The sequence below is a fragment of the Mesocricetus auratus genome, unplaced genomic scaffold, assembly GCF_017639785.1.
Source record: "Mesocricetus auratus isolate SY011 unplaced genomic scaffold, BCM_Maur_2.0 Super-Scaffold_100013, whole genome shotgun sequence".
Taxonomy (NCBI): domain Eukaryota; kingdom Metazoa; phylum Chordata; class Mammalia; order Rodentia; family Cricetidae; genus Mesocricetus; species Mesocricetus auratus.
Window position 1 is genome coordinate 31,494,288 of NW_024429196.1, and position 9,769 is coordinate 31,504,056.

At 44.2% G+C, this 9,769-nt stretch overlaps 1 protein-coding gene across 1 annotated transcript; it reads left to right on the plus strand.

The window, feature by feature from the left end:
• Positions 1–530: 530 nt before the first annotated feature.
• Klf6 (Kruppel like factor 6) lies at positions 531–9,430 on the plus strand. The gene is made up of 4 exons (XM_005071758.4): positions 531–860; positions 3,887–4,460; positions 5,760–5,883; positions 6,360–9,430. Exons 1-4 carry the CDS (start codon positions 657–659, stop codon positions 6,409–6,411), a joined length of 954 nt encoding a protein of 317 aa, XP_005071815.1. The 5' UTR covers positions 531–656; the 3' UTR covers positions 6,412–9,430.
• The last annotated feature ends 339 nt before the right edge of the window (positions 9,431–9,769 follow it).

The window sequence follows — 9,769 nt, forward strand, 5'->3', positions numbered from 1 at the left end:
AGAGCACAGAGGGACGGATAAAATGAAATAAGGGGATCAGGCAGATATCAACTTCCTTGTTTTGCTGGGTCTCGGTCCGGGTGACAGGATCAGAAGGTGGAACCGGGTGGCCAGGCGGCGGGGACAGGTGCTGGATTGCCCCGGCCAGGTTCCCCTAGCTCCGGCCGCAGATTTGCGGCGTTCGGCCCTGCACCTCCCAGCGCCGACTCCTTCGGCGCCTCGTAGCCCTCGCCATTTATACCCTGCTAAAAATAGCCTGCGAGACGTCTTCCCAATCAGCGCAGGCCGAGTTCGAATTGCACCAATAGAGAGGCCTGTAATGGAGAGACTCGGTCACGCCAGGCGGGGCCGCCTTGTGTCCGCACCGGCAATTGGTGCAAGCTGACATCATCGTCGCGCTGCCCCCGGGACAGGCGCGGCTGGATTGGGTATCATTGGGGGCGGAGCTCCAAGCTGGTCACGTGGGGGGAGGAGGAGTGGGGGGAGCCAAGCGGGGGAGGAGGGGGGAGGCTGGCAGCGGAGCTTTGAATAGGGAAGTTTTGCAGGGGTTACGCTTGCAGTCAGTCCGCTGTTTGCAAATATTGCGTGGGCTCGGCGCGCTGCGGGCTGCGGGAGGGTCCGGACTCGGCGTCCGATTGCAGCGCCATCCAGTTTGCATGAAACTTTCACCTGCGCTCCCGGGGACTGTTTCTGCTCCGACTCCTGATCGCTCTCCTCCCTGTTTTCCCGACAGCGAGGACTGTCTTTTCCAACCCGACATGGATGTGCTCCCAATGTGTAGCATCTTCCAGGAACTACAGATTGTGCACGAAACGGGCTACTTCTCGGCTCTGCCGTCCCTGGAGGAATATTGGCAACAGGTAAATACGGATTTTTTTTTTCACGTGCCCGGTGCACCGAGAAGGGAGTCTCGCGGAGGCGCAGGCAAGATGGTGTGTGCTTGGAAGTGCATCTTTTTAATGACGATTATCGTTCGCCTAATTTAAAAAAATAATAATGATCTTTAGATGCCCTTCTGCTGCTTGAAATGATGAAGGCTCAGTAAAGCGAGCCTTCAGCGACGAGGACTAGAGTTGTCATTTTTGTGGAGGCGAGCTCTTGTACCCAGAACGTCTTTATTTATTTTCCTTTCTTTCTTTCTTTTTTTTTTTTTTTTTTTCTAATACCGAGCTTCCAAGCGACATCCACCTGAGGGGAGGGAACCCTAGATTCCTCTGCCGAATCCAGAACGGAGCCGTTGGCACAAGTTTGGGGCTTGTACCAGCTCCAAACTCCACAGCTGGACTTTGTCATATGAACGAGCTCGCCTTTGCTGCCAAAAGATTTGATTTAAGGATTTTGTTTTGTTTTGATGTTTGTACATCCAGTTTTTTAAAGTCTAATATTTTGCCTCCGGAACGCAGCAGCTCTCTCTCTCTCTCTCTCTCTCTCTCTCTCTCTCTCTCTCTCTCTCTCTCTCTCTCTCTCTCTCTCTCTCTCTCTCTCTCTCTCTGTCTCTCTCTCTCTCTCTGTCTCTCTCTCTCTCTCTCTGTCTCTCTGTCTCTCTGTCTCTGTCTCTGTCTCTCTCTCTCTCTCTCTCTCTCTCTCTCTCTCTCTCCTCAAGGCCATTTGCAGTTTCTTTTCCTTCTGGATAATTTCTTACATTGCCAATGTCTGCCTTGTTTTTCTTACCTGCTTTTCTTGTTGACTGCGCGGCGGGTGTGTGTGAGTGTGGGGGGGGGGTAGCTGTTTGCACACAAGTGACTTGTCAGTCATATGACAATGAGTCCATTCCTAATTGCTTCGGGTCTTACTTTGGGGAAGAAAAAGATCTCGATTTCCGGCATTTTAATGGAACTAGAATTTGGGGCAACGGAAATATAAGAACCCCCCACACACACACACATACATTCTAAGTCTTAGGGTTCACACAGTGGCGACACACTCTCGAACACTTTTACCATTGTCTCTAAAACGATGGTTTGGTGGATGTCTCTCTACCCTTCTGGGCTGGCTTTTTTTTTTTTTTTTCCTTCAAGTGAATTAGCAGATGAAATATATTCTGTGGGTTTCACAACCTCCCAGCCTTTAAAAGGCATGAAAACCGAAGTGCTGGCTGAAACCTCCACATGCCGGCTTAATTGTTCACAATCCTCTTCTGCCTTTCTCTCCCCCTCCCCGTTTTTCCTCCTCAAAGAAGCTGCTCCCTGGGACGTGATTGAAATTGATCTTAGTAGTTTCCTTTAGGCATTTGGGATTTGGGCAACAAGCCAGACTTGGCTCCTGGTCCCCTTCAGAGCCTTTTAAACTCCCAGAGAGCTGGGATCAGGTCCCCACTGCTCATGAGCATAATGGAGATTTTAAATTAGCCAGTTGATTAAAGTTTAACAAGATCTTCATAAATGTGCCTTTTCTTTGGAACATCAATAATATGTATCACCACCTTGAATCAGAATACTGTGTGCACATCGAATTTTGGGGGGAAAGAGAAAACAAGCACCCCCCCCATGACTTGTTTCCTGCTTGCTGTGTGAAGCATCTACAGGGAGGGATTAGGATTTGTATACAGTGTGATAGAAGGCATTGTTAAGTAAGCATTAGCCCTTTTGCTTATAGCCTGTGCTCAAGATGGTCCCTACGCTGATAACAATTTGTTGCAGTTTGGTGTCGAAATTTCTATCTGTAGAATGAAATAGTCAGTGGCACAGACAACCTTATATGGTCATGCAGGCAAGCCTAGTGAAAAATCAGGGCAGACATAATTTAATCCTAAAATGTTTCCTACCATTTTTCTTTTCCAGTGGCTAGAAAGTTTGAAATGGTGGGGAGAGGGGATGCTGATCTCTACAGTTGTGTAGCTCCTTGAAAGGTTGGTTGCGGGGCTGGGGAAGGGGCACCCTGTCCATGGCACACTGCATGTATATTTGAGCCGGGTCCTTATTTGGCTGCTGGTCAAAATTTCAAAAGGAAGTCTCCTTTGGCATTGCGTGAAAGAAATAGGAGTGATGACTCATACTGTTGTACTCTTGGCCAGGAGATAAAGTCCTTGTTCATTGTGGGACTCCCAGAAGGGCCAGGGAGTAATTTCCCCTTTCCATCTTTTACAATAGCAGATGGCCATTCTGGAAGAATTCCTCCACTTGTGTTGTTGAGGTTTCTTGTTTTCCTCTGACCACGGTGAAGAAATCATTAAAGTTTGGTGGTATCCACAGCCCTGTGCTTGGGAAATGACATTAAAAAATGTATATAGATATATATGTATATATATCCTAGGTCTTAATTAAACAGGAAATGGGAGGTTTCTCTTCCAATCTGTTGATGTCCCTGAATACAGACAGTTCTGCTGTCTGCTCTCTGACTACAACTAGCCCTATATAGTCAGCTGTGTCCCCAAGGGGGGGTCTTCAGACCATACTGTGTGCTGTGCAATCTTTCTGTCCTGTTGTGTGAATCCTTGTGGACGGCTGGGGCTCTCAGTGATGCTCATGCTTCTAGAGAATGTCAAACGATCTGGTTAAACCTGTTAGGTTGGTGGGAGGGGGTGTGATGTGTGGAAGACTGATTTTCTTTGTGTGGTTTACCAGGATCCTCATTAGAAATGTCAACACTTGTAACTATAACAACAAAACAGGCCCAGTGATCATCACTTGTGGCCATTGGTCCAACATTGAAGAAACCAAGAGAGGTTTTTACCTCTGCTTTCCTTCTTATTTTTAGAAACAGCTTTTCTGTAGCATTCATGAGAAAATAGATTCCCATTACTGAAGACTTTGGCCCGTAGTAAGTGGCACAGAAACAATGTGTTTGTCCTTTGTTGCATGTTTCTTTTTTTTTTTTTCTGTGTGCTTTCGGTTCCACTTTCAGTAGTCTAACAGTCACGTGCCCTTTTGTGGTTCGTTTTCCACAGACCTGCCTGGAGTTGGAGCGCTATCTTCAGAGTGAGCCCTGCTACGTGTCAGCCTCTGAGATAAAATTTGACAGCCAGGAAGATCTGTGGACCAAAATCATTCTAGCTCGAGAGAAGAAAGAGGAATCAGAACTGAAGATTTCTTCGAGTCCCCCAGAAGACTCTCTGGTCAGCCCCAGCTTTAATTATAACTTAGAGACCAACAGCCTAAACTCTGATGTCAGCAGTGAGTCTTCAGACAGTTCTGAGGAACTTTCACCCACGACCAAATTTACCTCTGATCCCATCGGCGAAGTCTTAGTCAGTTCAGGAAATCTGAGCTCCTCCGTCATTTCTACACCTCCTTCTTCTCCAGAAGTGAACAGGGAATCTTCTCAACTATGGGGCTGTGGGCCAGGAGACCTGCCTTCACCAGGGAAGGTTCGAAGTGGAACTTCTGGGAAGTCTGGTGACAAGGGTAGTGGCGACGCCTCCCCAGATGGCAGGAGGAGGGTTCATCGCTGCCACTTCAACGGCTGCAGGAAAGTTTACACTAAAAGCTCCCACTTGAAAGCACATCAACGTACTCACACAGGTCAGTCCCCTCATGGGACCTGGGGAGTCAGCCACTGGTGGGAGCCAGTGAATTGCACCAGCCATGGGAGGGAGCCAGGGCTCCTCAGGATGTGGTCACAAGCAAGGAAATCCTTACTTCCTTAATTCCTGTCACCAAGGAATTGGGTCTTTTTGGAGTTCAGAGTAGAATCTTAAGAGACTGGACGTTTGAATCAGATGAATGGGCATGCTTTCAGATTAAACAAGAGACCAGATCACATTCTCCATCGAAAACCCAAACCTTCACCCACTCTGTGTTCATTTCCCCATTGTAAATGCATCGTGCTATGTTGGGTTTCTCCTCATTCTATGCCATGTAAGTCCAGGGTCAGGACAGAGGGTCCTTGGGCAGCATTGCTAGTGTTGACATTGATATGTTAGGCCTGAGGTGTGAGCAGTAGTCTTGACCAGGGGACATTTATTTTGAATACTGTGTCACACAGCCACTTTAAACAAGGCCTTTCTTAACTCAATGCCACCACCTAGAATGAAGTTCTTGTTTGTTTGAAACTACCAGTAGAACATACAGGATATGAGGGGAAGGATTGCAGGAAAGTTCCATGTGGTAAATTCTGACCTTATGGAGATGATAGTCAAATTCTGGAGTGATGAAGTCAGGGTCCTGAAAAGGCATAGAGCCTGGGAGAGGCCATGAGTTTTCCCAGAACAAGACAGTTTTCACTCAGGTTGACTTTAGCATTATTTTTACTCATAGGTAGCATTTTATTCAATTCATAATTATAATTTAGCTAGGGAGTGATGTCCATCTGGTTGTTTGATTGCCATTTAAAAACTGATCTGAAAGTCTCTGGATGAGGTTTCTCAGAAACTCATGACTTCAGTTTTGCAGAAATGTAGAAGGTTCCGGACGACTCATTCCACAGGGAAATGAGTAAGGAACCAGATAGTGCTGGAGGGGGATGTTTCCATGGAGAAAGCAATAAATCTCAACCCTCAGCAAGGCTGTGGGTCCTGTGGGCTGACACCTCACCCAGAAAATATGTCAGCAGTCTGAGTAATTGCCATTGTTATGAGTTAACTTTGATTTTGGTAGCATGACTTTGTCAAACCTGGATCCCTGGGACAACAGCTCGATTAGGCTAGGTTAGGAAGAAACCTATGCTTGTGACCTTTAGCTTGCCAAAGGTACTGTCCCTCTGTTAAAACATATGGTAAGGTCTGCAGGCTACAGGGGTCTCACAGTATATATTGTCGAGTCTTCTTCCTCCACATCATGTCAGTGGAATCATGGTGGCCTTGTCATGTGTTCTCTTCCCAGGAGAAAAGCCTTACAGATGCTCATGGGAAGGTTGTGAGTGGCGTTTTGCAAGAAGTGATGAATTAACCAGACACTTCCGGAAGCATACCGGTGCCAAGCCTTTTAAATGCTCTCACTGTGACAGGTACGTCAGTGAGGGCTTTGCAGGAAAAAAAATGTGGGATCATGGGAGACAACCAGTGCAGAGTAGGTGTGTGCAATAGAGCTTGGAAACAACGCCAACAGGTTCTTGTTATTTGTTGGCGTTTCTTTTAAGTCTGGGGCTTTTTCAAAAATCAATGACACATTGACTGTCTCTTAGGGAACAGTGTGCCAGGTTTCTATAAGAAAAATGTCTGGGAGAAGATTTTCAAAATGGGCTCCAAGTTCTCAAATTCAAAAACTGAGGAATGAGTCCAGTTTAGACTCTGCCATGAGACTTCTGGGAATTCCTAGCTGTTTCTCGAAGATCTCTGGAATTTGTATTCCTTTCCCTTGGGGTTCCCTGTGCCTAAAAGTATTGGCAAGAACTCAGAGGAGTTGTACCCAAGTGTGGTATCTGGTCTGTCATGAAATCTAGGAGGCAAACCTAACTTCCTTGTTTCTGCTTTACCCTTGTAGGTGTTTCTCCAGGTCTGACCACCTGGCCCTGCACATGAAGAGGCACCTTTGAAGGAGCAGAGGGATGAACCCTGTAGGCTAAAAGAGGCTTCCAGGCTGAGAGGCGGCCATGGAAGGAGGGATGCCTGTACCAGCCAAAGCATGCCATTTTGCTTCCTACCCAGTTACCTCCAGGGGCCTCTCTTTGGAAGGTCTTTTGAGGGCTACAAAAGTCATGTCAGAAGCGGCATAGCACCTACGGTGCATGGTGTTTGGGTGACCCTGGACTCGCCTCGCCACTGGTTCCTAACCTTCTGAGAGGCTCCCGAGAGCCTTTTGCCGTGAGCATGCGCACTGAGAATGTTAATGGGTGGGATGACTGTATGTTGAGGATCTATTACTGACTGTATGGTGAGGCAGACTTTTTTTTTCCCCCTTGTGGTAGCAAATAACTGCAAGAGACAGAAAAAAAAAGCAGTTTGAATGTTTTGTGTGTGAGGAGTATACCAAGGGATGAGTTGACAACCAATCATTTCCTGAAGGGTGTCTGCACCTTAGAAAAAAATAAATAAAAACAAACAAAAAAATTTATAAAAAACAAAAAAGAAGGAAAAACTTGGAGGGTGGGAGTGGGAACTCAGGACCCCATAGTGGTGAGTGTTAAGGGCAAGGGGAGTACCTGTCCCCCTTTCCTGTGTGAAAGGGCCTTCTGGTGTCTGGTGCAGCTATAGAATGTGCAGGAAGTCTGTCAAGTAGCTTGTTTTACTGGCCACACGGAGCTCATTTGTAACCCATTGTATAAGCTGTATTTACAAATAACAGTGGTCATTTTCCCTTATAATACAAAAAAGCCGTGCATGGTCTGGGGGAGCTATGAACTTTTCCATTTTTAATCGGGTCTCCAATCTTGATTCCAATTAATAAGTAGCTATAGGATTCAGCTTGTTTAAAACAATGATTCCTTAAGCCATTTAGGCCTGGCAAGACACAACCCCCAGATCCGTCTGTTTTGTGACACTCCCCGTGCAACATGCTATTGTGCAGTGTAGGGTTGTATTTTCAATGACTCAGAATTTGAACTTACTTTTTGGAGAATCTTAAGGTGCCCTTTGAAGAAATTGAACATGTGTCAAATGTCTAAATGCTTGGGCCTGGAAATTACTGGTCTAATGTCACATTAGGCTAAGAACATAAACTTTTTTTCTCAGTCAGGTGGATCAAACCACTAAGCTTAGAAACCGTTTTTCTCATGCAGCTATGTCTCTCTTATTTATGCCTTGAGGACTAATTCTGGTTTTCTAGCTGTTAATGCACTGTTGACCTTCATAATGGTGCCTTATGCAACTGGCCCTTCTGTGGGGTCAAATACAGGGGTATGGGTGACGCATGCTTAATTTAGGCTCTTTTTTCACCTGGCATTGTACTGTATGATGTATAATATGGAAAAAAGAAAAAAAAAACAACAAAAAAAAAAACACCTCTTTAAGATCCTCCACAATGACAAATGGGTGAAAACTCCTTTGACATGTCAACATGTGTTCATTTCCAACAACTTGACTGTCAGTGTTAAAATGGGAAAAAAATAGACATGATAATTGAAAACTAATTCTGCTACCACGAGACTCTTTTAGAGACCTTGCACAATTGTACAGATCACACACACCGGCTGTATTTATTATGTAACATTTTCACACATATTAAAGATACAGAAGTATAAAAAAATGTCAATATTTTGCTCAAAAGGCACAAGTTTTGAGTACCTGTCTAGCTATCTGTTGGTAATACTGAAAGTATACTGCTTTTTTTTTTTTGGAAAAAAAGTGGATGAAATTTCTTGTGTATGTATATTTGTGTGTATAGTATGTGTATGTATGTGTGTATATATATATTATATATAGATAATATATAAATATTTTTTTAAGAAGAAACTAGAATGTTTAGCTAGAAAATTCTACAGCCTGTGAAGAAGTATTTCAAAATGGCCATAAAGGAGGTTAAAAAAAATTGAAAACTATAACCTAACTTTTATAAAGGCTTTATCTTTAATTTAATGATTTGCTGAAGACGTTTTCGGCGTTGATTCTATTCTGCCCTGTTGATTTTGGTAGTCACTATTGGCAGGCCTGGAATAGGGTCCCTTTGCCATTCAGATGGGGCAGGGACAAAGTGCTGCTCAACCAGCTGGACTCGCACACACACACACAAAGGTTTGCTTTTGACTTTCAGCCTTACTGGAAGATCTCACCTAAGAGTAAGCTGATCACAGGGATTGTTTTTTAGAATACTTTTTATGCAGATGAAACTATTTTTTTCCAGCATGTAGATTCTCCCAGCTTTTTCAAGGAGTACGTTCCTGGAATTGGCATACCGCAGCGTAGACAGCTGATATTTCTGATATTTCATCCAGCTGTTGACCTTTTGGGTGTGGATCTCATATATATATATATATATATATGAGAATGAGTCTGACTGGGCTGGTATTTTGTTTGATCTTCCTGGAAATGAGCAATGATTAAAGCTCACGTAATTGTTTTTTGTTATTTTGTATCTGGGCTGATGAATACATTTCTCTACAGAACTGGTTTCATTTTGCTTAAGGGGAAAATGCACTTTTGTTTGGCAGTTCAAAATCCAAGCACTTGATATGCTGGGTTTTGGAAAACTCCTTTTTTGGCCCTGCTGTGTGCTTATCCATAACAATTCCATTAAGTAAGAAGGTAAACAGTAGAGAAAGAAAACTTGTGCTGGCTCGTCTCACTTATGAAACATCATGGATGTTGTCTGACTGGGTGGGGCTGGGTGCGTATATGTCAATGCCTGTAATTTTCATAATAAGCAAGTACATTCTGTTCAGGTGATAACTGAGCCTCAATCAAGCAGAACTTTTGCTTGAAATTAAAAAAAAATTTCTATTAGTGAAATTTCTTTATTTCATTTTTTTTGAAGCACCCTGTTATCTAAAGAATCTTTGTAAGATTTTTGTAAAATTTTGTTTTACAAGATTTTATTTGAAATTGTTTTTTGCGAGATTGTTATATTTCTGTATGAATGTATTTTTTATTCGAATAACATAAAAAGAATTCTTATCAGCATTTGGAGTCTGGTTGTTTTTCTGGGGTGCAGTGGGGGGAAGGGGGTTGTTAACAAATTCCTGCTGTGTTACTCAGCCTGGCTTCCTCCCCAGGAAATCACCATTGTGCAATTCGAAGGCCCATTTGCCTAGCTCAGTCCCTGCCTTGCTTGTCTTCCCACTTACCACAGCTGTCCCTGAAGCTAGAAGGGAGGCTTTTGACATTGCTCTCCCCACCCCTCAAATGTACTGAATGTGTTCCAAAGCCTGGCAAAAACAGCCCCAGGCTTTTGGGGGCACAATAGGAAGAAACTTGTTGCATTTTTTTTCTTCCTGTCACTCAAGCCAGGGAGGCTATTAC

What these genes read in the sequence shown, in the direction of transcription:
- Klf6 (XM_005071758.4), top strand. Translation starts at nt 657, where the DNA reads ATGAAACTTTCACCTGCGCTCCCGGGGACTGTTTCTGCTCCGACTCCT. An exon ending in TGGAGGAATATTGGCAACAG is followed by an intron (nt 861 to 3,886) that starts GTAAATACGGAT and finishes CGTTTTCCACAG; the next exon opens with ACCTGCCTGGAGTTGGAGCG. An exon ending in ACATCAACGTACTCACACAG is followed by an intron (nt 4,461 to 5,759) that starts GTCAGTCCCCTC and finishes TTCTCTTCCCAG; the next exon opens with GAGAAAAGCCTTACAGATGC.